This window comes from Microchirus variegatus, assembly GCF_963457635.1.
Source record: "Microchirus variegatus genome assembly, chromosome: 2".
In the NCBI taxonomy this organism is placed as follows: domain Eukaryota; kingdom Metazoa; phylum Chordata; class Actinopteri; order Pleuronectiformes; family Soleidae; genus Microchirus; species Microchirus variegatus.
Window position 1 is genome coordinate 7,486,399 of NC_139803.1, and position 26,685 is coordinate 7,513,083.

Below are 26,685 nucleotides of genomic sequence, written 5' to 3' on the forward strand. Positions count from 1 at the left end.
CAATTTGGTCTGCAATCACAGTAACTGGTACATGTTTTCATCGCAATACGAGGTCAGATCTGAAAAGACCTGAAACATGCACTTTTATTGTCTGTGCCGCTGTGAAACAACATCAAGGTTCTGCAAAATGACGAGCCACCCTTTGCTTCTTTAAAAGCTCCGTTTCTTATCCTCGTCCCTGAAGAAAGACCAAATGACAGACATAACACCGTGTTTCTCCTGCTCTATAAAAACCCTGTGCTATCACGTAGAGAGGAGGGATTGCATTCTCAGCAGTCGCACGGGTTCACCGGAGAACATTCCATCCGCGTTCCCCCCGCAGTCGACTCAAGGACTCGACGACGAGGAGGTCACCGCCCGCCAGCTTCTGCCCGAGTGATTCTGAAGTGAACCGAGGTGTTGCGTGTTTTCACGCAGAGACGCGCACAGTGCGCACAAGACAACATATCAATTATGGCCCGTGCTACTGTGGAGATACGAGGCACAGGAGATCGGCAGAGGAAGAGGAAGGAGGAGCGTGCTGGGTGTCCGACCGAGGGGGAGAAGAGCAATAGATCAACTTTTTTTAAACAAATGTGCAACTTGGAAACGAGAAGCTGCATTTATTCTCACTTGTAAAATAAATATATTCTTATTGCTGAGTAGTTTTCCATTTATTATTGTTCTCCATGAGACACAGGAGCTCATGTTTTTTGTCTTTGACTTTGTACTCATAATATACAACACTCAGCACTTGAGTAGGATGGAATAAAAACACCCCAAACAGGACATTGCTGACAAACGGAGGAAGCTCCAACAGCTGCGTTTTCTTCTAATATTATTTGCCAGAAACACAACTCCAATCTCCAATACCTAATCCAATAATTTGATTTGTGGCTCTGCCTGGTCTCATTGGCTTGTGATGCGGTGCTAAGAATACTAGAAAACTATCATTTTCATCCGTCCATTGTCAATGTTGCTAATCCTTATTTTTTGTTTTGGCCCCAGCGGGATCTTAATCCAAGCCCCGAGCATATTAAACTCTGATTAGGTCACCAGTTAATAATCACTTCACTTAACTTTTATGGCCAGTTTAGATTCTGCAATCAACCTAATCCCAATTTGCATGTTTTTTGGACTGTAAAAGAGAAACACAAACAAAAGAGACACAAGGGAAAACTGCAGCCTTCATCCTCCAATAACATCACACAGTTGAGTACAAATATGGATATTTGTAACTGCTTTCATCAGGAACTAACATTAACTGCAATAAAGCATGAACAGACGTGAGATTAGATGCTACTAAAAACACTACCAAGCTGTTTTCTCTCACCTGTTTGTCGCTGAAATCTAATCGTACCTTTAACTTTGCTTCAACCAATTTAATTTCATCTTTATACGAGTGAAAGTGATGCGTCATAATCCTAAAAAAAAAGACGGAGGACTTACTCATCATTTAGTCTGCTCTCAGAGTTGTTATTTACTGAACACTGTTTTGTTATCGTTATGGCAACACATTCCGCTACAGGCCAGGATTTACGGCGTAATTTACTTGTATGAATCAGGTGCTAATAAAACCCTAACTAGTTCCTGCTGGTATTTAAATGGAGGTGGAGAGGAAAGGGAAAATCGACCACGGGGAACAATTTGGCGTTTTAGAGGCGAGCGGAGATAAATCCTACTCCAACTATTTTGGGTACCAGTGGGACACACGGCACAGGGATGGAGACTTAAGTGCAGAAAAAAAAGGGGGTAAAGACGGTACAACAATCAACTTTACAGTATATTACAAACCATAATAAAATAAATAAAAGGAGATTGAGACAGACAGGGATGCACAGGGCTGTAATTGGTTGATCAGATTCTCCTCTCGTCTCATCTTTGTCTCCTGAAGTCTTTATTCCCTCGTCTTTCTGCCACCGTGACAGTGATGGAGAGTTTATTGACAGTGTCCCCAGTATAAGTGATGCTCATTGATTGTTGGAGCGTGTTGAGCACAGACACACAATTGATTAGTTGTAATTTAGATGACAAATGGAGACTTAGCACAAACGTCTGGTCACTTTCCAGTTTCCGACACTTCCAAGGTGTTAATCATGTGATTTTGAAAATGAAGTTTCTTCAAAATATCACAATAAGTTTGTTTTCCAGTGACCTGTTGTATGTACTGCAGGGAAATGTTGAAACATTATACAGTTAATAGTTTCATTTACGGTTGTTAAATAACAGATTTGTGTTGATTTTGGCAGTGGAAAGTGTCTCTAAAAGAAAAACTAGTGTTTTGTTCTTCACTAATCCTTGGCAGATATCGCAGCCTGAAAACATTGTCAGTTGCAAAACTAAGAGACTTTCTGTTCTGGTTTTTTTTTTGCATTTTTACTTCCCTCAGATCACCTCTGACGTCTCTTTTAGCCGGGTCGTCTTTTGCATGTGCAGAAATGTTCAAAATGTATTTTCAAGGACATTAAAGTCAGAGGAGACTGTGTTAGTGCACGGTCCATTCACTTACTATTATAAATTATTCTCTGTCTTCTATTTTTATTTTGAAATAGTGAAAACTTGATATTTGATGATTCAGCCTACCAAACTACCTTTAAAATATTTTTAAGAAGAATTTCAAGTAAATGTTCCTGCAAAGAACTGTAGAATTTAGAAATGATTACAGAAATATTCATTGTAAGTTTTATGGGTGTACATAGAGTTAAATGAAAAAAATAAAGTCTCCAGTTATTATTGAATGAGTTATTTTACTTTGAAGGGAGCATTTCATTTCCTGTTATTCTCAAATTACATGACACCAAGTCGTGTTCACTATTGATTAACAATAAAAACGCCTTATAGTTTCCTACATTCTGTAATAAACCTTCTTTCAGGTGTGGAGTCCAACAATACACCAAAAAGGGGATGTTTCGTATAGGACACAATAATCTTTATTATTATAATAAGAAAACACAGTGTCTAAGCTTCCTACAGCATCAGGAAGAGGGATGTGGGAGAACTTCCATTTTATGACATAATTGGTTTAAAGTCCTAGAATTAAAAGAAAAAGAAAGATGAGCCCATATTCCATCGTTTTTAAAAGCTGTTTAAAGTCCCTCTTCTGCTCATTGTGCTGTCATTTGTTGAGAAAAATTGGTCGTTTTGGACTTGTTTTCAATCTCCACACTACTGCTATGCACTAATAATTCAAAATTTAACACAAAACACACGACATAAACAACAACAATCACAAACAAATGGATACGTTTTAAAATCACTTAACTCTCACGGGTGTTGAGAGCCTCCCTGAGCATCTGTCCAGTGCAGTGAGACGTCTCCACAGACGGCAGCAGAGTGGACAGAGGAGTGAACTGGAACACTCTTTTGATTTCACCCTGTCACACTCACTCACTCACCCACAATCACTCAGTCATTCACTACAGGTGTGCTCTCACTCACTCACTCTCTCTGACATCCACTGATTGACAGCTCGGCTCAGTTTTACATGCGTTCATTTCTAAACTGACATTTTACCACTGCAGAAACAATTAAATTGCTAATCGCTAAAATTGAGAAACTGAAAATGAACCGACGATTGCTTTGATTGATGAATCGTTTTAGTTTAGTTAATGTCATATTTGACCTGTGGTTTGTGTCCAGAAAAGAAACACGTCGACCTTTTTGTCTTTTCTGGAGGAGAATAGAGAAAGTAATCTGCAGACAAATGATTACTTTTCTTCTTTTGTGAGGTGTAATGGTGCGTTCCAGAGACAATTCAAACCAGTTGGACGTGGGACTGATCCTACATCCAACAAGAAAATGTGCACTGGAATGCCTGTCGAAGTGGGATCTACCACCTCCACTTCACCAAAATTAAGTCTGAGAATAATGGCGGTGCCCATGGAGTCACATGAATAGGCTAAAAATGTTACTTCTCTGCGTGTAGAGTTGTTTGAATTGCCGACAGTCAAAAATGCCGCGATCGTCCATGTTTTCTGAAATTCGACTTCAATTGCCTGGAATGCTTTGTAGGAGTAGGAGCAAGTACAATTCAGGTAGGATAAGTCCCACATCCCATTTGTTTGGATGGGCTCTGGAGAGTTTGAGATGCTGTGTTTGAGCGAGGGTTGAGAAACGACACGGCAACAAAAAATCGCTGGTTTTTACAATATATTTAATTCGATTTTTTTCTTACAAAACAATTCCCTCATAAACCAGAACACACAAAATGCATAAAGAAAACTGTACAGTCAGTCGGAACCTGTTTTTAAACATGAACAAAATGTTATCTACAACAACAGTGGCTCCTATAAATGTCTATCACAACCAAAGCAGTTCCAGCTCTGCAGCCCCTCCCCTCCCCCCTCCCTCCCCCCCCCGCATGTGTGGGTTTTTTTTGGGGGGGAAGAGAGGTACAGAAATAGTCATGTGACACTGACGGTAGATCCAAACAAAAAAACAAAAACAAACAAACATGAGCTAGCCAATAACGTGTAGTTACATCAGCAAGCGCAGGTGCTGCAGACGACTCTGCAGCGTTCTTGCGCGCCGCGGCTCGAGTTAGCGACGCCGTAGGTCTGACGAGATTGACCGTCAAAAGAGTTAAGCTGCGCGACGACGGGGAGTGACTTTATTCAACAAGCAACTGTAAACTGTATGAGAGTCTGACACTACTTTCTGTCTTTACATGCATTTCACTGAGTGGTCCAATACTGTCGAGGAGTGTTTGAGTTTGGGACAAACAGACGGACGGACGTCAGAGTCTGAAAGGTTCCACTTATTTGACAAATTGGTAACACGTTATAATAAGTACACACTATTAGCTTTAGTTAAAGGTGCATTATGTAATAAATCTAAAGCAACTCGCTATAAAATGCTCCCAATATGTCACAGAGACTCACCGACAACAACAGTACAGCCAAAATATTTGCAATTAAAAAAAAATCTTTTGCAGACCGCAAATCATTTACGTTTTGAAATCATGTTTTGGCATGTGGCGCCACCTACAGCCGCCCACCAATCATTGCAGTCAATAGAGTCTCAGCTGCCATGCTACCACAGGTTGCCAGTTACGTCTGAGCAACAATGGCGGAGAAAACGAAAACCTAAAAGTTTTGAACTTTTGAATTTGAGTGTAGTAACCGTTTTTGGCATCTTTAACCATGAATAAATATTGAATTCATCATTTATAACGCATGAATACTCATTGGTATGTCGTTTATAAACACAGTTATTGTTATTATATGTTTTACTCATGTTGATGAAGTGTTGGCATGTACACTGTAATGAATGATTCTGTGGTATTTAGTGGTAATTTATTTAGTTAAGTTTCAAATAAAAATGTTTGGAATAAAATCCGCCCATTGTCGTTAAATAAAACATAAGCATGATGTTAACTGAATCCCACATAGACAGAATTCAAATTAATGCACAGATAAAATTAAAAATAAATTAAATACATTTTATTTGTGTAGGTTTTAATTAATTATAAATAATAAATATAGACAAATAAATAAATATAAATAAATAATAATTTAATTAAAACACAGAGAGTTTTATTGGCCGCTTGGGTACAGCAGCTATTTGGACACTGTTCCTCAGCTAAATGAGTGAAACATTTATAACTGTGTTTATGAACTGCATACTAATGAGTATTATTATATTATTATATGGAATTCAATATGTATTAATGCTTAACTCATGCTCAGAGTGTGTATTTATGATAACGTGTTACCGACAAATTGAGAAAACAAAAACGAATGTCACATTATGTTGACATACTATCATTTTCTCCTCAGTGCAACAGTGGTCTAAGATGGTTGAACATCGTGTTTTCAAACAAAAACAGGCCTTGGTGCCACAATGTTGTTGTTTTTTTTGTCCCATGGCAGAATTAGCAGCAAATACTTTTACAGTAAAATCACAAACAAAGGACGACAAATCTGTTTCACTCCCATTTTTCTTTTCTTTTCTTTTTCTTACAAAGCTCGGTTTCTACCCTACACATTGCATTTGGGGGGGGAGTCACAGGCACAGCTACCTATTAGTAGACGATGATTATATTTGATTGGGGGGAGCTGTTTGTTAGTGGGGGAATAAAAGATGAGCGTCATTATAGTCAGACTTTTACCTCCAGGTCTGTGGGTGGACCAGGCCTTCAGAGATAAATGTGAGTTTAATATCATCTGATATTGAGCTGCCACAACAAAAAATAAAATAAAATAAATAAATAAAATAAAAATAAAGATCCCAAAGGCTGTGAGTATTTGTGCAGCTGATATTCTGTGTATTTCAGCTCAGGAGAATAACACTGAGGTGTCTGAGGTGTGATGAGGTTGAGCAAACCTTGCAAAGTGAAGTGATAAAACATGTTGTTTTTTTCACACTGACTATCATTTTCCATCTTATTTTTGTTGAATTTAGGAGGCTGGATGTTATATTTTTTTTATTTCACCCCTCCCTTGATTCAGTGTTGTTATTTGCAGACAGAGAGCAAAACAATCTCAAACAGCCAAGTTTGTTGCCAGACATCAATTTACATAACTTACTTAGCCACTGGTAAGAGAAAATAAATAAAAATAAATGTTATATTAACCGAGGAAACCCTTTGGACTAATGGTGTTGTTAATGAGGGAAAGAGAAGGAGCAGATTTGTTTGCTGCTGTTGGAGATTTGTTATAATTTGTGTTATTTCACATTCACATGCTCCAGTTGACGCTCATATTACGCAGATAAAACGCTGCACTGTTGATACTGACTGTGTTAAATCAGAGTACAATAAAAGATCAGCTTTATGTGTCCAGATTGGCCATGATACCAATGTTTAGGGAACATTTATATCGAGGAAAACGTTCATAATGTCCTCTGTTAATTCTGTGATTGAGCGTTGCTGTAACTGTCGCTAAATACACCAGACGCCTGTGTTAAATTTTAGACAGATTTTAGACATTTCCCTGGTCATTTTTTTCAGGATTATTAAGTCTTTTTAACTGATCTACTGTTCGGCATAGTTCAGCTTGACTGTTGACGTCTCTTCCTGTGATGGCACTCGCCTTAAGTATTAGGTATGGTACCAGGTATTATGCTAGTGGAAACGTAACTTAACGGTGCCGTGCTGTGCCGAGCCGGTGTAAACACGTCAATAGTCAGGATGGTTTCATTTGTGTTTCTTTATTTTCTCTGTCTTGTGAGTACGCTTCTGAACCCTTGATTAATTTTCTAACACTGTTTTCTAAATGAGAATTGGAAAAAACCTCCGTGGAATAATATTCACTGCAAAGCAGCATTAAAGGAAATAAGTCGTTATCCTAAGACGTCGGAATCCATTTGCACCCGATAAAAGAGCCATCAGGGGTGTTAACGTACAGATCGGGCTACTGTCAAGAGTCGGGAATGTTTACGAGACGCTATGAAAAAACATCATTTTTCCTTCACCTCCCTTTTTTTTTTATCACCTCTGCATAAGAAGTCTTTCTGCTAATGGATCGTTACGTTTGTGCAAAAGAGATGATGATGCTCGTCCACACAGAGAGAAAGAATATCTGGTGTATTATTGACGGATGTAAAGTTGCTGGTGTTTATTCAGACGCCGACCTGCGTTTACAAACCTGGACAGTAAAAGTCAATCATAAACACAAATGACAGAATCATTAATTGTGGCCATTGTTGTTGCAGGATTATCTGCCCTGACGTTTGATCTGGGAGGAGGATACACAAATGCTCACAGCCGCTCAGAGAGTGGACTTGATGCCACTTTGGCACGGCCTCGGCATGTGGGTCAGCATAAACCCGAGTCATTACCCTGAGGGAATCTACTAAGTGGTGTTTTCAGGCTCGGCGGCACAGAGTTGTGCTTGCGGGCGCAAAAATAACTGTTGGAGAGACAGCGTGGGACAGATTATACCATTGCCAGAGACTGTAAGATGTAGTGCTCATTCACGGACGGGGGGACGGGGGGGGGGCAAGACCTTTCACAGTGAGCGAAAACATCCATTGTTGACAGGAAATGGACCAATCGGGCTCTTTGGATAGACAACGTCAATAGAGAGAGTATTACACGTATGCATAAAGCCAGCGGCGGCTGGTGTGAGGAGAAACGATATTTCTGAGAGACGACACATGGAGAAAAGGCGAGTGAACGGACGGATCGGTAGCTCTTAAAAGGACTCACACACACACACACACACACAGAGACACTACAGGCCAGACAGGACAGACAGATCGTGGTGATTATATGTGGTAACTGGGTGAAAGACGACAAACGCTTTGAGATGAACAGAATTGGAAAGCTTTTTACTCTAAAAAAGTGAGCATTGTGCATAGTTCATAGTTTTTGTTAATAACCCCTCCCCCCCCTCAGGTGCCTATTTTTTTTGCTGTGATAACGTGGAAGGAAGTGCAATAATGTACAATTCTTATCGTTAAGTGCACATAGATCACTGTTGCACTGGATGGCATTGACACTTTCTCCCAATAGAAATATCACAACAGGGTTTCTTATGTTTCTTTTTCTTTTTCAATGACTCTATTTTTAAGCGTTACAATAAACCCAGGCATGTGTCCCCTCTCGCTTAGTCCCAGGGTTGAGTCCACATCTTGTTTTCATATAAATCTTTATAATAGGTAATTTGGCCTGATCTTTTTTTTTTTTTACCCCCTCTCTGATGATTTTTCTTTAACACCTACATCCTCCTGCTTTTATGCGTGTTTGTACTCATACCTCACCGACCCACACAACTGTGTTCCCTCTCTTGATGTCTGACACCTCGCAGTGCGGTGTTCTCTGTTTGCCGTTCAGGACAAAGAGGGACTCGGCCGACGGCGTCACCAGATACTGTCCGAACAAGCCGCTCGAGACCACCACCCTGCTGGCGCCGCCCCAGGGCCAGGCGTGGACGGACAGCGGCTCCTTCAGGCTCCGCAGGACCTCGGCGTGGCCCGAGGCCAGATCGGCAAATAGCAGGTCCGTGCCTGAGCTGGACGTGGCCACGACCACGTGCTGGTTAGACTCTGTAAAGGAGGGCTGGAAAACCAGATCAGAGACAACCAGAGTCTCGTCGTCTATCTCCCGGTTCAGACCCAGCTCGCCCTGGAAGGACACAGTCTGAACCGTCAGCATCGAGCTGAGCGGGTGGGAGCTGACGATGTAGCGGCCGTCCGGCGACACGAACGGCTGCCCCGTGACGTTGAGGTTGGGCCCGATGACGGCGTCCGTCACGCTGTCGATGAGGAGCTGCGGCGGCGGGGCGAGCGCGCGGCTCTTGTTCTGACACTGGACGAAGTAGAAGCCGCTGAGGTGCGTGTAGGCCATGCTGAGCGGTATGCAGCTGTAGTTCTTCAGGCTGATGGTCTTGACGCGGTGCAGCGTCTCCAGGTCGATCTTGTGCACCGCCGGTTCATTTTTGAGGAAGACAAAGGCAAACCTAAAGCGACAAAGTTCAAAGGAAAGGTTAATAGCCTCTGTGGATTTCTCGCGGCCGGTGATTAATAACATTGAGATTCTCATTAGAATTCTCATTTGCTCACTTCCACCTGTATTTTCAGAAGGACAGCAGTGATGTGTGAGCAATGAGGTCGCCTCTGTTTTAAGGTCAGAGGTGGCCCACTGTGTGTGTGTGTGTGTGCTGCTGCTTTACCTCACATGAGTGATGATGAGGTTGGTCGGGGGAATGAAGAAGTCGTTGACTCTCTGAAAAGTCGTGCGGATGGCGTGATGGACTTCTCCCACGCTGGCTTGAGGAATCACCTGTGAGACAATTCATACGAGCACATGAATATAAAAACGAAGATAGACACTTCTGAAATAGTTAGACAGAGGTACAGATAACCAGATTATCATTGAGGATAATGTCCAGTACAAAAAACGATGGTCCTTAACCCTTAGTGCTCACAGATCAGTGCCACAGGTGAACCCTTGGTAAATTTCTCCTTATATGGACATCCTGCGGTGTGTGTTTATCGGTCTTAAATCTTCAGGCTTGACAAAATGCATCTTCTTATGTGTTGTTGAGTCAAAGTTATGAATCAGTTTATGTCACATATTAAAGACGAACAACGAGAGTAGCGATAATTGTGCAGAAGTCGTAAAATACACAATTTTTCTTCACAAATCCAATCCAATTTAAAACATTTTGAGTACTTTTTGCTCCGGTTTGTTTATATAGTTATAGTTGTAGTATAAGTTAATGACAGAAGAAGTCAGAATGGATCACAGTAATCCAGTTTCTGTATGTGCATGAGTTCATGACAAACACAAACTGCTAATTGCTCCATCATCGTCCTCATATCCACCCATTTTTTACAAAACGACACCAGTGAACAAATATATAGGAATAAAAAAATCCAAGCCAACACTAAAATTGTCTGACTGACTCATCCCCAAACTTTAAATAAAATGGTTCAGCGAAATAATGTGCAGAATAAATAAACAGCAGAACATGGAAAAAGTTCTGTCAACACTCTCTGACACAGTGAGTCATATTCGTCTCTGAGAACTTCTTGCTTATTATTTCCACATCATGTAGACAAAACAACACTGATCACACGTTTGTGATGGAAGCGTGACGTCTCTGCATTTAAAAAAAATACATTCCCAGTGTATCTATAAGTGAGAAAAATAATCACTATATCACCACTTGCAACCCAAATCAGTGTAATCTGAATGTAATGACCTTTAGCTTCAGTGCGATGATGATGATGATGATGATGATGATGATGATGATGATGATGTCCCGCTGCTCGTTCCTGTTCACAAAATAACGGCTCATATTTCAGGTCTTGGCTCGGCAGGTGACACGTCCATACATCGCGGGACGCAGATAAACAGCGACGCTATACGAGGCCTGCGTCTCTGCACTTTGATAAAGCACCTTTTTGTTGTTGTTGTTGCCACAGCGACACATCTATCACGTCGTACTCTACCGTATACCTGCCACCGATTCAGCAGAGTTTGCAGAGTGCGATGAGCAGAGCGTCCACGCTTCATCACGCCGTCAGGTCACAGACGAGGACAAAGTTTATCAGCAGTGTTTTCCAAACTTTTTTTAATTCGCTTTTCTTGAGCATAAAGTTTCACTAACACTGAATATTATTTTGCAAACCAGCAACACTTCAGATATAAAATGCTGGCAACCTCCCTAAAAACTGTGGCTTTATTAGTCGAACAAACACCCACTTTTTTTTTGCTCTGTAACATTACTTTCCAGTGTTAAAACCACAACTTTCTTTCACTCTTCATATTCTCACGGCTCACTGAAGTAGTTCCAGGTTTAGACTCCGAAGCAAATGTTGCTGTAGACCCTATAGAATATCTTTTTAAAAAGGAAAGAGAAAGAACTGAGAGAGAAGAAAACGATTTTTGAAGTCTTCTGCACATCCTCGCCAATAAAAAGCCAGACCGCTACCTGCTGCACAGCGGGGGTCCAGACTCAACATAAGCCTTTCCTCACAAGGAAATAAAAATAGAAGTTCTTGTTGCTTGAGTTGTTTTTTTTTTCTCATCCTCATCCTTTTCTATTTTTCTTCTTTTCAGTAAAAAAGAATCCTCATTAAAAACGGTCATTACAGAGAAACAGTGACGGGGAGTTAATGAGGTTGAGTGTAGTATCGCTCATGTATTATTAGGGCAGCAGCTGTGGTCTCCAGGGCGCCAGGTGCTCCCAACTTAACGCCCCGAGCTGCCTTTTCATCGTCATCGCTCACCCTTAAGATTCTCATAAGCTCCACCACGTTCAGTTTATGAGGCCCCCACGGTTGAGTTTCTGCACAAATACCTGAGGGGGATTTTTTTTGCTCTGACTGAGTCGTGTTTGCTTTTCAACAACGTTCAATCAGAAAACAGAATTCTTTTTAACACTGGGGCGTTTCCTCAAACGCCCCAGTGGATTGCTGTCGTCTAAGAATTAAAATAAACCCTACAATAATCCCAAGTGAATGCATGATACATGATATTGATCTTTTTATTTTTTAACATACTGTTAGAGCTGCTCATCTCATTCCTCTCAGGGAGCAGAAAAAAACCAAAATATGCTGGTAATTAAAGTAGACGACGGGCAAACTATACACCAACAAACTCTCTTAAAAAGTGTTATAAATCACCACGTGTTTTGGGTTATTGATTATAGATAGAGCCAAAAAAGTCGGTCCTTATTTATATTCAAAACAGCAACATTAAGGTTCATAGACCGTGTTCCAGAAAAGCCACGTCTCCCTCTCTCTCTCTGCTCAGCGGAGATTCCTTCATTTGTCTTCCGTAATGAATTGACGCTCACGCTCCCCTGCGATGTTTACACAGAGATATTGAGCCCATCCTAAAACCCAGCTTTCCCTGAAATTACCACACACACTCTCACATGATAGGCGCACATATTACCGCGTATGAGCCGCCGAAGCGTGGCGGCGTCGTCGTCGTCGTCGTCGCCTGTGGTGGTGGCGACACAGGTCAATTACTTTCAGTCCAAATGATAATAACATTATCAGACCATTTATTTGTGGTGTGATCCATGTGGCCTCTAATCCATTACGCGGTTTCCCTGCAATTGCATTTTTGAGCGATTCAGGCCCGGCAAAATCTAATTATTCATTACTTCTGAATGACTGTGGGAAGGAATTAATAAAATGACAGTGTTTTTTCTGTGGTTCAGGCAGCAGAAACAACAACAAAAAAGACTATATATTATGCAAAATCAAAGCTGCTTTCAATATCCTCTATTGTTTCAAACTTCATGAGGGAAAATTGTTTTAGTCTGTGACAAAAAAAAACAATTTTCATCAAATTTTCTGCCTCGTTTAAAACTGCGTCGTGTGACAGAAGTTTAAAAACCAAGTTGCAAAGGAATTTCCGGCTGAACAAAATGTTCAGGAGTGAGAAAGAGAGAGAGAGAGAGTAGATTATAAATCAGCAGAAAACCGTTAAATCCCACACACACGTGGTCACAGTGTATTGTCACTACTTATATCTTTGCCAAAACATAGTGACACTTTAACGACTGTTAAAACGTCTTTAAATAATAAGTGTTACTTGGAGCGTGACGTGTTATTTATTAGAGCTGAAACGATATATTACTAAATTAATCATCAACTATTTTGATAATCGGTTTAAAGCTTTTTTCAGGATTGTATGTGAATATTATATATGTGTATACGGACAGATAAATCCTCTGAGGCTGGAAGTTTGTGTAGAACTCTGTGCTGCACAGTGGAGCCAAGAATAGAACTTTTCGCGGACTTCTTGTTTTTGGATGCCGTCGCCCTCGCCAGCGCTCTCACGTGTTTTACGGACAAAGCGGAGCTCCCGGGACAACAATTCCAGGAATTTAGCGCTTTGTGACGTCCCGATAAGCGCGGTAATCAACACTGCATGTTTTATCTCCTGTACTTAAACTGAGGAGGACCACAAAAACATGAGTGAGTCATCTTTATTCACACTATGGCGACTAATAGGACCTCCAGAGTCTCAAACACAAGGATTTAAATGATTAAAAATGTGATTTTGTATAATATGGGACTTTAAAACAACATAAAATCTCTAGAGTTCAAAAGTGATTTTCTGACTTAGAATCTTACAGCACAGACTGAGGACGACACCTCACACACCGCTGTAATGGGATGGTTTCCCCTTCAATGGGACAAAGCAGCACAATGAACATGTTTGTGTCTATAACACAGATTAGAAATAGGATTCCTAGGTGGCTTTTACTTGTGGCCGTGTCCTCCGCTGTTGCACACACACACACATATATAAAGTACTGCTGGCCCCATAAAAACACAGCCTCACTCTTCTCCCAGAGGCACCGGGCTCCTCCTCCACCTCCTCGACCCTGTCTGAATCCTCCTCTCTGCTGCGCTCGCCTCGCCTTCACCCAATCCCCCCGAGGTGGATTAAACACAACCACACCTGTGATCATTTCTCATTTGTGAAGCCTCTAACACCAGCGGTCCAAAGGGAACGGCGAGCATGAGAAGCCCGAGTGCATCGCAGCAGCTGTGAGTCGCTGCTGCCGCTGCTGCTGCTGCTTCCCTTCCTTTCCGTAAATGCTCGGAAATATACAGGAATTCAATGTTGTCACATAAACACTTAAATGTAAACAGGGACGCGGGTAAAGAAAATTGAGCTCAATTAATTATGATATTCTGTTTTTCCTTCCTTGGGTGAACTTTTCTTCCATAGTTTATATTCTCCCAGGTAGATAATTGCTCATTCACAAGTAGTAGAGCAACAGTAGATACAGTAGATGGTGAATATAAAGCTGCACTGGGGTTAATGCAGATGATTTTTCATCAACAGATTAATCAGATTCAGCTTGTTTATTTGTCCAGCCTTGAACTTTACTGCTTTGAACAGACAAGACTCTTAAGCTGAGTCATTACTGATTTTTGAAAAAGACTCAATGACGACTGGAAGACTGGGGAAAGCACATTTAACTTCTACTACAACTACGTAGTTATAGTGGTTTTTATTAGTTTTTGTAAATGCTTAGTTTTTTGTAATTATGGAGTATTTGCCAGGTGCAAAATTCAAAAAGGTCATAATAAAGGCCCTGGTATACATCCACACACACGCCAGACGCACCAAAGTGCATTGCACGTCGCATATCGGGGACCCTGGTATACCCGCGTCCAGAACAAAGGGAATAGGGCATATTCCCTTCCGAAGAAGAGAACGATGCTATAGCTCCCTCAGACGCGTCTGGTTCGAGCTGCTCATCGTGCTGACTGTGCACAAACAGTGCCTACTTGTGCCTGAACTGTGAATCGTTGGTAAAATCAGGCTAAAACATCTTGTAGTGTGTCCCTCAGCTTTAGCAGCACACACACACACACACAGACACACACACAGAGACACTAACCTGAAGTGTCGGGTCTGTTCTGTCCATGTTTCCCCACGTCAGGACCCACACCTGGTCGTGTGATTTGTCGTAGAGCAGCTTCACCGGGAAAGGATCTGTAGCTACGGCCTAGAAAGAAAGAAGAGAGAGTGAACCATGTTTTTTCATCATATTACTGATTAAACCTGAAGAATCTACTCTTTACTCACAAGACACAAATAAAACTGTTTTGAAAACATACGACAGAACGGGATTTTTAACGCAACACCAGATTTAACCATCTTCACCAGTTGACGGTGATCTGCTGTGACATCAGGAATAGTGATGGAACACTAGGAATGTGTAAACGCCAGAAAGGATGAAGACGGGGCGACAGTGGACGGCTTTTAGTGTCACCGGAGAGAGAGATTTTTACTGAGAGCGTCTGACACACATATATAAAACGCCCCAAAAAAAAAAAAGGACAAAAATAGAAAACAACCTCGCAGAGATGATGAAAGCAGAAGGGAGAGAACAGAGCAGAGGCAGTCAGGGAGGAAAAAAGAAAGAGAGAGAGAGAGCGAGAGAGAGTGTGGGGCATATTCCACCTCAGGTCTGCTGCAATGTCAACAACAAGGAATAACACAATCCATTACCCTGCTTCTGGCTGGGTGGACAGGGAGCTGCTGACACCCTCACTAGTGAAGCGAGACCACAAGCTCTGTGTTCAGTAATGGGAGGTCCAGGCCCTCTGCTCCACACTGGTCAGCTAAGTGTCAACTCAGCATGTGAGCGTGTGTGTGTGTGTGTGTGTGTGTATGTACATTATGTTGAGTATCCAGAGGTGGTGGTCGGCTGCTTTCTGTGTGTGACTTTGGCTCCCTCGGTGACCATAAGAGCAGACAAAAGCTTGAGGTCGGACTGGGAGGAAAGAGTCCTAATAACTGGTTTAATGGAAGAAGTCTTCGTGCAAACGCCTGAATGTGTTTTGTTTGCTGAACAGGAAAAAAAGGAACCGAGCAGCTATGGATACAGTCAGGTTGTAATTTAGCCCCTTGAAGACAAAGGGTGCATCACATGACGACGACGTTTGCACAAGCGTAGTTACACGGCGGTTTGTGCTATTGGAAAAATGTTAACTGTTTCTGAAAGCGGAGGAAGTCGCACATCAGAATAAACGTGTGGTTATAACAGTAATTTAACTCTTGGTGTTTCAGGAAGCCGGCGAATCAGAGTCTTAGTCACCAGAGAGGAAAGAGTTGGAAAAAACATTGTTTTAACATTTAACACGCAAAATCTGGTGTTTATGTACAACTAGATTGTTTTATTTAAAATTGTAAATAACTGCCAGATATTTAAATTTATTCTGGAAAAATGGACCAAACAGGACATTTCCTTGCCCTTTTATGGTTAAAATAAGCAAAAAAAAAAAAAATTCCAGTTGGACATTTTGAGGCCGGAGAATCGGCGTCCTAATTCTCAGAAAAATTAAGTTGAGGGCCAAGTTTAAGGGCTGTATCGCCTTCAATATTGAGATTTTCTGAGACCACCCTTGGGAGCAATAGCTACCCAGAATGCATTGCTTGTTCTGACATAACGAAGATGGCGCCGAAAACAGCGAAACGAGTATTTGCATCAGGGATCATTTCCTGATTTTCAAAAATTGATAAAAATTATTCCTTAAGAGATATGCGAATATTTTCAACAGATCCTTGTTCAAGGCGACGTTGACTATTACTGTGTAAGTCATTCATTCTGAGATACTTCTTGTTTTTGAGACTACAGTCAGGGCAAATGGATCATTTCCTGATTTTCAAAAATTCATTACAATTATTCCTTGTTCAGGGCGACGGTTAGGGTTAGTAATTTTTTTGAATAGGGTCAAGTCACTTGACTTTATTCAATAACATTTTACAAAAAATTTTATTGTAGTAAATATGTTTCATACTGGTACAACTGCAACGTCTCATAGACCTTTTTGTTTTTCTTCATTTCAAATTGCAGTAAATTGTAAATAAACGGCCACCTATTGGAAGTTATTCTGGAAAAATAGACAAAGACTAACTTAGTTCCAGGACATTCTGTGGTCTTTTTATGGTTAAATTAAGCAGTTTAAAGAGCCCAATATGCTTGTGCAAACAGGTTTGTGTTGTGCTCACTCCTCAGTCTCAACTGGGCCGTGCTCTCCTCGTTTAACAAGACCCACAGACAGAAGTTTTACAAATGTTTTTTGTGTATTTTGCTGCTCTGGCCCAGAATCACTAATGGCCCGTGTCGTGTGATTGCTGCTGTAGCAGCAGGGGGCCTCTTAAGTTAACTTGCATTTTTATTCTGACACGCAAGATCTTTTTTTTTTTCTGTGTGCTCTACAACAAGAGAGCTGCACGGCATAATCATGAAAATGCTTCTGGGATGCCCACTTAGTGCGCGGTGTACATAAATGTGTTATCATAAATGCCAAATTCACACGAAGGCGGTATTAATTAAAACGTGTGTAAGACGGTGTGTTTTGCAATAAATGTAAAACTCTCTCCTCGACACAATAAATCATTAAAAGTGGACCATTTTTGAAGGGAATCCGGTGACTGGGGACAAAAGAGTATGTTACACACACTGTTTACTGTAGGTTTTTGCTGTAAGTGAAGCTATTTCAAGATAATATTATAGATCTAATCCATTTTTATGATTTTAAATGATGCAGAGCTGTATAAAACACTTCATGTATTGTCTGTAGAGTTTTACCGAGTAGAGAATACACGGGGAAAAGGATTGTTTTGTGTCCTTCAGGAAACCGTAATATCTCCTTGCTTCATAAAACATGAAGCACCGTTGAAACCGCTCGCACAGACGGTCATTTGAGTTCAGCGAAGGAGAAAGAGATACATCACAAACCCCTCGTATACAACTGGACGCTGCCTCACATTTCTTTTTAATCAGCCCGCGTGGCGTTTGATTCCAGAATTGAGATGTCGCCCGGGCACAGGTCGGACACGCCACAGTTAAGGTTAGATCCCTGTGCGGTGGAGGATTACACTCGTGCTGTATTTCCTGGCCATGTAAGAGCACATAAAGCACAAAAAGCCTTTACATTCTCTACATGTTTACTGCCTTCAGTGTCTGCTGGGAATCACAAGATTAAAGGTTCAAGGGAAGTGCATCACAGTATTGAAAGGTGCACGCGATCCCGCAAAAAGCTTTTAAAAAATCAGCAAAAACAACGTGCTTCTCTATCACCTGACTTTAATTAAATTAAACCCTTTTGTTCGTGCATTCCAAAAAGTGTTTTCAACGCCGTCTACCCTTTTTTCTTTTCTCTTGTTTTGAAAAGCCTTCGCGGCTGTGCAGACACCCACAGATGGGAGGAAAAAAAAAGGAGCCTTGAGAAAACAGAGAAAGAGAACAGAAAAATTGGATGCTGCATTAACCTCCTGAACTCAGAACAGCACAGAGGGTTTTCAAGAAAGAGGGATGGGGGTAAGGCTGGAGAAAAGAAAGGGCAATCAAAGAGAAAGAAAGACGTTTTTTTAGTGTTGCCAAGGGAAGAAAGAGGGCAGGTGGGCTGTTAGGCAGCAAAGGTCATGGATCTGTGTCTCGATTGTTGTGACACCATCATTTTGTGCTTCAAGTTTGTGCCAAATAAAGGACAGTATGATTACTTTGTTACATTACAACATTCTTGTATCTTTACTTTGTTATTGATATTTCTATCAAATTGTACTCCACTACATTTCTTCTAACTATCTTTGTGAGCTTGTTACTGCCAAATAAAATCAGGAGAAGAAGAAGAAGAGTTGGTATTATGGTCTGTATTTACAGTATATAGAGCTTTTCTAGTCTTGATGAGCTGCTTTACACTTCAGTTTTTACCCATTCACACGCTGCAACGTGGGGTTAAGTGTCTTTGCTCAAGGACACACATATACTTTCAGACTTTTACTGAAGCAATGTTATAAAAAGTGACTTCAACTTCCGCCAGAGTCATTTTCTGGTAACATACTTCTACTGTTACTCAAGTATCTGTATACATTGCTGTTTTTGGTGGATCATTATATAAGTTACACATGTCTGTATTGGCATTTTTGCTTCACTGATCTGCATTCTCCTCCCTCTCGTCTCCTTCTCCTTGACTTAAAACCCATTTCTTCTCCTTGTGCATCACTGTATAAATGATGCTGACCCTAGGAAGAACCCCTCAGGGACTCAGTCTCTAAACAGCTTGTACGGGCTGAAGATGAATGGTGAGGCGGGAAGCACCCACCTGGACACCGCGCTCGAGGTGTTTTTGATTCATTTTACCCTGCATATACGGCAGCACTGTAGTCATTTTACATTGTTGGCAGGTTGGTGACGTACTGTTTGACATGTGGCCAAACAGGTAGGGAGGAAGTATATTGATTAGATATCCTCTATCAAAACAACCAAACATTAAAGCTCACATAGCGTGGTCCTGTTGCACATATATGTTAGTTATGGAGGTCTACTTACATACATTAACTTGTTTTTATGGTCAAAAACCTCACCTTGCTGTAAACGAGCCGATAGAAATCCTCTTTTCTGACGCTGTTTCCCAGCCGCGAGATTTGAGACTCAACTCTCTCACCCAGAAGACAGAGTCTTGTGATTGGCCAATACCCGAAAGTGACATAATCAGCACACCCGCTCTCAGAAGCGCAGCTCCCCCCTCTGGAACGGTGGATGCACTGCTACTCATTATCAAAACATTGTTTTAACAATGTTTAAAAATAGCTTCTTCACGACTCCCCGCCGCAGTCCCTTTTATGACTTTGACCCGGAGTCAGAGCCAGAGTCAGAAGACACTGTCGCTCGTGAAACACCTCCATAACGGACGTTATTCTTCTTCTGCGGTTCAATGTACGCAACCGGATGTGATCGGACTAGTGCCCGGAGCAGGACGATCTGCTGTTCAGGAGAACAGCTGTTTATGTAACCGGACCGGGTTTTTTCAGAGATCTTGCTGAGCTCAAGATTACAATAAAACACAGCGTTCTCAGCAGTGGCTGAACTGTTTGTTTTGAACCTTCAGGGCTTCTTTAACAAGGTAATGATGCAGATACACACTAAAAAACAGCGTTAATTGGAACTTCCAGTCTAGGTCCGCTTTAAATGTTTGGTTGTTTTGATACAGGATATCTAACTTCATTAACTTCAGTCCTTACCATAAATAACAGATTGTAATAATGTATTCTCATTTTTAACCCCTTAAATTTCAGATTTTTCTTTAAAAATATTATTATTTTCCATCCCATTCATGCAAATTGTGACAAAAATGGGCAGCAAAATTGATTTTTATCAATTAAGTCAGGTTGTAAATAAATTACTCCCGTCAGCGATAGATTTACGTTACATAAAAAAATTACATATATAAAACAACAAAACCTAAGATTTTGAAGGGATTTCAGCAACAAAAGGCACAAAAAAAGCCAAACACATTATTGCCTCTATTGCATGTTTCCTCTGTGTAGTAAAGACCTTGAAGAAATCACAAAATATCCACATTCACCCTAAAATACACAACTTTTAACCAATTTGCATCAACACAGATCACAAAAACAATGAGGATGTGGCACTAACAGATGTGTTAAATGTGACACTATTATAGATAAAGAGTGCGTCTGGGGGTTGCAAAGAGTGTAAAGTTCCTAAAATCTAATAAAGAGAGGAGAGGACAGCTGCTAACATTAGCGTGAACTCAGCAGACACGAGTTTACAGGGCGAGGAAGTCGTACACAGTGGACACAGCTGTTCTCAAATAAAATAAAGTAGTTCATAAACTCTTTGCCTTTGAAAAACTATTGCAAGGTTCCAGTTCAGACTGCTGGTAATAATAATAATAATAATAAAGTATGCGCCACAGCAAAGAGAACACAGAAAGGCTTTTGTGTTTTGTCAAACTCTTTAAATGCAGGGAGTGAGGCTCTGATTTGAGCTCCACGCACACGACACTTCATCACGCCGAGCCGAGGAATCCAAAAGTTGACAGGCGACGACTGGTTATGGTCGCTGTTTAATAAAATATGAAATGATAGATGGTCTGCATTTATATTGCACTTTTACCCGAGGTGCTTTCCCACTTTGTCATTCACACACAATCACGTTCAGCGGCACACACAAAGGTTGCCGCGCCTGACCATCGGGAGGAAATTGGGGTTCACTGATTTGCACAAAGTCACTGGTGACAGGAGGAACAGAACCACCTGCACCACCAATAAAATAAAGGTATTAAAACACAGACGTAGCCTTCTCTTTCAGCATGAACAAACCGTTTTAACACTTTGCCAATACGCAACGTTTTACAGGAGAATTTTAGTCGCGACAGATCGACTCCACCCACCTGCACCACCTTCTGCGCCTGGATATCGACCACCAGCAGTCGGCTCTGGAGCGGCTGCGTCACGTAGATGTATTTATCCCTGACGTTGACTGCAGAGGACCACACGCAGTGCTGAGGTGACACCCCTTCACCTTTAGGGCACATCTCCTCCTGAGAGCAAAGAGGGGAAGATGAGGAGGAGGAGAAGAAGCCACAAATGGAGGAAAAGGTTGAGGAGATGTACTACTGTGTCATAATGTTCCTCACTATCATCCATCACTGATTTTGGCGAGGCAAAAGTCTTAATTGTGTAGGGCCAGAGGTTTTTTTCGTACACTTTCTGATTTTCCAGCTCCTTAAATGTGATTATTTTCTGGTTTAATAAAAAAAGATATAATTAAAACTGAAATATCTTGGTTTGTGGACATCGACTCATCGAGAAATATTTGAGTATTTCTTTTCAATTTAAATAATTTACCAGAAATGTACAGACGGGGGAAAAGTAGGTGAGGTTTTCAAACCAGGGTTTGTTGAGGTTCATATGTCAGACGCCTCCTTAACATCCTGTTTGATTAAATTGAGATTTTGTGGAGCACAAATCATTGCACTGAATATTTTGTCTTGATGAGGTGCAACACGACGAGTACATGTTATATTTTTAACACCTCTCGACAACATGGCAGCTTAAAGTTACAGTTCAAGAAGTTGTTTTTTACACAAAGTCAGCCTGTGGCCAAATGGAAGGGTTATTGAAGTTGAAGGTTGTTGGTGTGAATCGTGGGGCAGGTTGAGGGCTGAGGTGCCCCTGAGCAAGGTACAAGGGAAAAACTGATTTTAGTCAATTAACAAAGAGCTCACTTAATAAAATCTGCACCCACTTAAGTCTAAAATATCTTTATTATACAGTATGTTTGGTGCTTTATTTCACTGTTTTTTCACAGGTTTTTACCTTGCAAGGACACTGGAGCTTTTGGTCAATGTCTGCCTTGTTTGAATTCAAACAAACAAAGGACAACACGACGCATTTCAACGTATTGACAGCAGCAGTCGATCAACAACTCCTGTGTGCTGTGAAAAAAAAAAAAAAAAAAGGAGCCTATTTTCCGTCTTTTTTTCAAAGCAAACGTCAACTAATTGACACCAGCGCTTACGCGAGCAAAGCATCACCTCCACAGACCCCATGGCCGGCCGTCTTTGCTGACTCAACATTATCAAACACACACACACACACATCACGTTGTCTCGCGTGTAAAGCACATGCACGCAGACACACAAAAGCCCTGTGCTTCACGAGTTTCCGCCGCCTCTCCACCAAAGTGGTGAAAGTGCTGTTTCCAGCAGGAAGTGTCTAACACGTGGCTTATTGAGTTTGCATTGATCTCTAACACAATTACAGGTTCCTGTATCACCCAAATCCCCCGGAGAGACAAGTAACTTTTGCCATCTGAAGCCCATCGGATTAAAAAAAAAAGGTATAGACCCCGTACAGTTCATTGGTGCGAACTGTCGAGTAATGGAAACAAGTAATCACATTATAAATTAGCGAGGTGAGGACAACCACAAAGTGATGCGGTTTAAGGGAGGAAGGATGGCCTTGATTTTTAGAAGTTGCCAGATAATTAAAAATCCTTGAAACTGTGAAAGATAATTATTTTCTCTCTTTGAATAACAGCTGGTGCTTTGGAACGCCGTTTTGTGCGTGTATGTGTGGAGTTAACCGAGAGTGAGACGCCCTCTCGGATTATTCTGCTTTAAAAACTCCTACACGGCAAACTTCAAACTCACATAGGTGGCGACGATCCTCTCTGTCCGCTTCATGTGTCTCCGAATTTCGCACTCGCTCGGCTGCAGGACGGTGATGCCCTCGTCGGAAAACACGTAGAACATGTTCCCCACGCTCAATCCTGGAACACAAGAAAGGAAAATACAAATTTTTTTGATATTTAATGAGCAATGAAAATGCACGGCCGACACACGGGGAAAACACTCCTGTTAGCATGCAATCACGTTAAGAACAGATAGGGAAGTACACAGCCGCGCTGACAATGCCTACAAAGGTGTGCTGTCAGCAACACGTCCACATCAGAGCGGAGCACGAGGCGTCAAACTCAAGGCCTCTCTTGTCTGCTCGCTGTAAACAGCTGCTGATGAGGTACCAGGGATCATGGAGTAATAATGCTTTCAGGAACACATCACACTAGATGCTGAGGCATTGGCCTACATATACACATGCATATACTGCATATATTACACTGGGCTACAAAAACATGTCTTTTCAACTGAATTAGGACCATTGTGCACTGCTGAATCCAAAAATGACATCCATTTTTCTCAATCAGGTCAGGTTTTTATGCTAATTTGAATTTGAAAAATCCGATCTTCTGACTCAATTGATAACATTTAGCCTTAAGCTTTATCCTGGTCACCAAGCTCCATAGCAAAATAAGCGTGGTAAGCTTTATGAAACTTGGGACTAGATTCCTGTTTGTAATATTTATAATATATATGTAAAAAAACAATTAGTCATAAGTTGGCACATGCAAAATCTTCAGAATGTGTTTATTGCAAAAAATATAAAAGAATTTTGCATCATATGACGTGAAAATACCTGTAGCTTTGTTCAGAAAGTTGACCTGATTGAGCAAAACCAATGTGATTTTTGTATTCAGCACATAGAAATGATCCTAAATCAGCTAAAAACAATACATTTGGTGTTGACCAGTGTTATAGTTGTCTTCATGTGTTTGAAATCATTTAAAAAACAAAACAAATCTCTGCAGACAGACATGAAATAAGCACCTGCAGATGCAGTGAGTATATAAAGCAGACTGGATTATACACTAAAACCTCAGTGGATATTAAATAACAGTCGTAAAACTGTACTGTGCTCATAATGTATACAATTTGTATACTGCTGAAAACGCAGGGTGGTTTTTATCGTCGACGGCGAACTCGCTCTCTACAAGAAAAGCAAGTTTTATTTGCAAAAATACTGTACATAAAAAAGTCCTGCAAGTGTGTAAATAGGTACACGCAGCGTCCCCAGGTCATCTGGAATAAAACTCAAAGAGATAAAAGCACACAGCCAAAGAATGAAAGAAAACAACATTGGGATTCTTCTGGACAACACACACAGCAGCACACACGTCTCAGGAAGCGCAGATATCCAGCTGCAGGCCCTTAAAGAGCTACAGAACACCAGCGCCACGTTTTCCTTATTCACGGCTGAAACACACAAAAGGTATTTTTGAGGACTGTGATGTATTACCTTCTTCTCTCCACAGGATGTTTGCGACTGCAGAATCAGCCCGGGCCACGCGACGGGAAGGAAAATGAGGACAAAAAGACAGAGGAGAAGGAGAGGAGAAAAAAAACAAGAAGAATTTAGGAGGTAGATCCAAGAACCAGAGGAGATGATTTCCCTCTAGCAATGTCAAACACAAAATACATCTGACAGCTACAAAATGTCCCTCACTGCTGTTTCCAGATTTCCCTTTTAAATCGAGGGGTTCAGGAGGAAATAATGTGACTGGACTCGACAGAAGACATTGATTATTCCTTTTAATTTCAGCCTGATGAGCTCTTCCTCGACGACGACGATGATGATGATGATCGTTAACTTGCCCAAAAGTGACGCAATCAAATGAAAGAGCGCTTGTTAATGAAACCTAACATGTGATTTCATTGTCTGTACATAATCTGCGGTGAAGCCTCTGACACAGCCCCGAGTCAGGGAAAGAGTGACTCATCCATCATCAACACAGTGGATTTAATGTGTTTAATGTTCATAAGACACTACTTTTCCTGCCCTCTTGTCCTTCATCTGTTAGAGAAACAGGGTTTTGAGCACTGCTGCTCATCTGTGACACAGTTTTCCACGAGAAAAATTCACTTTGCAACGCTGTCAATAGTCAGACGTCTCATTAAGATTGGTGTCTGGACAGGTGTATGTTTTAAAAAAAGATAACATTCTGGGAATAAGAGATCACACTTCTGTCTCTCTCTGGCTCTGCAGACTTAAGGTGTAAATATAAATCGTGAAGCTACTGCACTGCTGTGTCAAAGAAGTGAAAGTTGAACAAAAACATACGCGTCTTCTTGGCCGAGTCTTCGACAAAAAGAGACGAGATGTCCTCGTCCACTCCCACTTCGTTCTTGGCGATGCACGTGTAAGCTCCGGTGTCCTCATAGCGGACACTTCCGATGTAGAGCTCGCTGCTGTTAGCTACAAGAGAGACAATGACAACAAGAAAAAGTGTTACTGGAACAGCAGCTCGAACGCTGTTTATTAAAGTTGTTTCCTGCAGTGCCACTGTTGCAACTATGGAAGCCCATTTCTGCCAGAAAAAAGAGATAAAAGTCGAAATTTATGAGATAAAAAGTCGGACTAATGAGAAAAAGTCATAATTATGAGATAGAAAGTCGAAATTATGAGATAAAAGTGTAAATTATTAGACAAAATGTGTAAATTATGAGATAAAAAGTCACAATTATGAGATAAAACAGTCGAAATTATGAGATAAAAGTCATAATTGTGAGATAAAAAGTCGAATTTATGAGATAAAAAGTTGAAATTATGAGAAAAAAAGTCATAATTATGAGACAATTAGAAATTATGTGATAAAATGTCAAAATTAATAAATAAAAAGTCAAAATTGTTAGATAAAAAGTTGAAATGATGGGCTGAAAAGTCGAAATTAGGAGATAAAAAGGTCATAATTATGATATAAAAAGTATATACAGATACTTCAAGCTGATGAGGGATGAGGAATTAATTTTAGACAAAGACAAAAAAAGTGGACAAGAAGTTACTTAAAAAATTTAAAAGATATATATTTCCTATTAGTGACTAAAAACAAAGGGCGTCGCTGAGTAAAGCATAGATTTAGAATAAGAGGTGGATAAAACACACTCTTTCTATAATATCAATGCGCGGTGATAAATGAGCACAAATTTAGCATCCAGATCTGCACCTCCCCTCCGCTGACTGAGTGCTCCTAAACTTTACTGTCCCACATCCATCAGCCTGTCACTGAGTTTATTATCACTTTAAAATGAGATGATACATTAAAGGTGTGTTAAATATTCTTTCACTGGCCCTGAATGGCTTTTTTCCCTGATATAGTACTTTTGCACAATGCTGCTGTGTTTGAGTTTGCGGTCGAGCCGCGATGCGGGGATGAAGGTGACGGTAGGTTGACGGGTGATGTTGGACATGTTCAGACAAAAAGTCATCGTCAGAAGCAGAAGCGCGCGGGTGCGGCTCTGTTGTTTGCCGTGGCCGTCGTGGGCCTCTGATGTACAGCTGCACTCTGATCCGCGACATACTGTACATCACAGCGGCGCACACTTTACAGCCTGCTGAGAGCGAACGATGTGTCAAAGTGGAGCTTTCACAAGCCCCGGCGAGATAACAACATGAAAGGGAATTCTTTACTTTTCATCCTCTTTTCTATACATCTTCATGTAAGTATAGCACATGTGCACCTCCCGTGACATCCAACACTCTCTCTGTCTGCTTTTCTGAGACCTCTTTGTCATCCCTGCAGAACAAGTATTTTAAGACACGGCTATAAAACAGACACTGAATCA

The 26,685-nt window shown here is 41.1% G+C and overlaps 1 protein-coding gene across 1 annotated transcript in view; it reads right to left on the minus strand.

The window, feature by feature from the left end:
- Nucleotides 1-8,671: 8,671 nt before the first annotated feature.
- The window catches only part of fstl4 (follistatin-like 4), a gene marked incomplete at both ends in the record, with an annotated part of 144,266 nt that continues 126,252 nt past the window's right edge, over nucleotides 8,672-26,685 (minus strand). Inside the window, 7 exons of the mRNA XM_083910628.1 lie at nucleotides 8,672-9,380; nucleotides 9,594-9,703; nucleotides 14,805-14,912; nucleotides 21,115-21,264; nucleotides 22,879-22,997; nucleotides 24,362-24,388; nucleotides 25,184-25,318. Of these exons, the coding sequence (XP_083766754.1) occupies nucleotides 8,672-9,380; nucleotides 9,594-9,703; nucleotides 14,805-14,912; nucleotides 21,115-21,264; nucleotides 22,879-22,997; nucleotides 24,362-24,388; nucleotides 25,184-25,318 (1,358 nt within the window). The remainder of the gene's footprint in view (nucleotides 9,381-9,593; nucleotides 9,704-14,804; nucleotides 14,913-21,114; nucleotides 21,265-22,878; nucleotides 22,998-24,361; nucleotides 24,389-25,183; nucleotides 25,319-26,685) is intronic.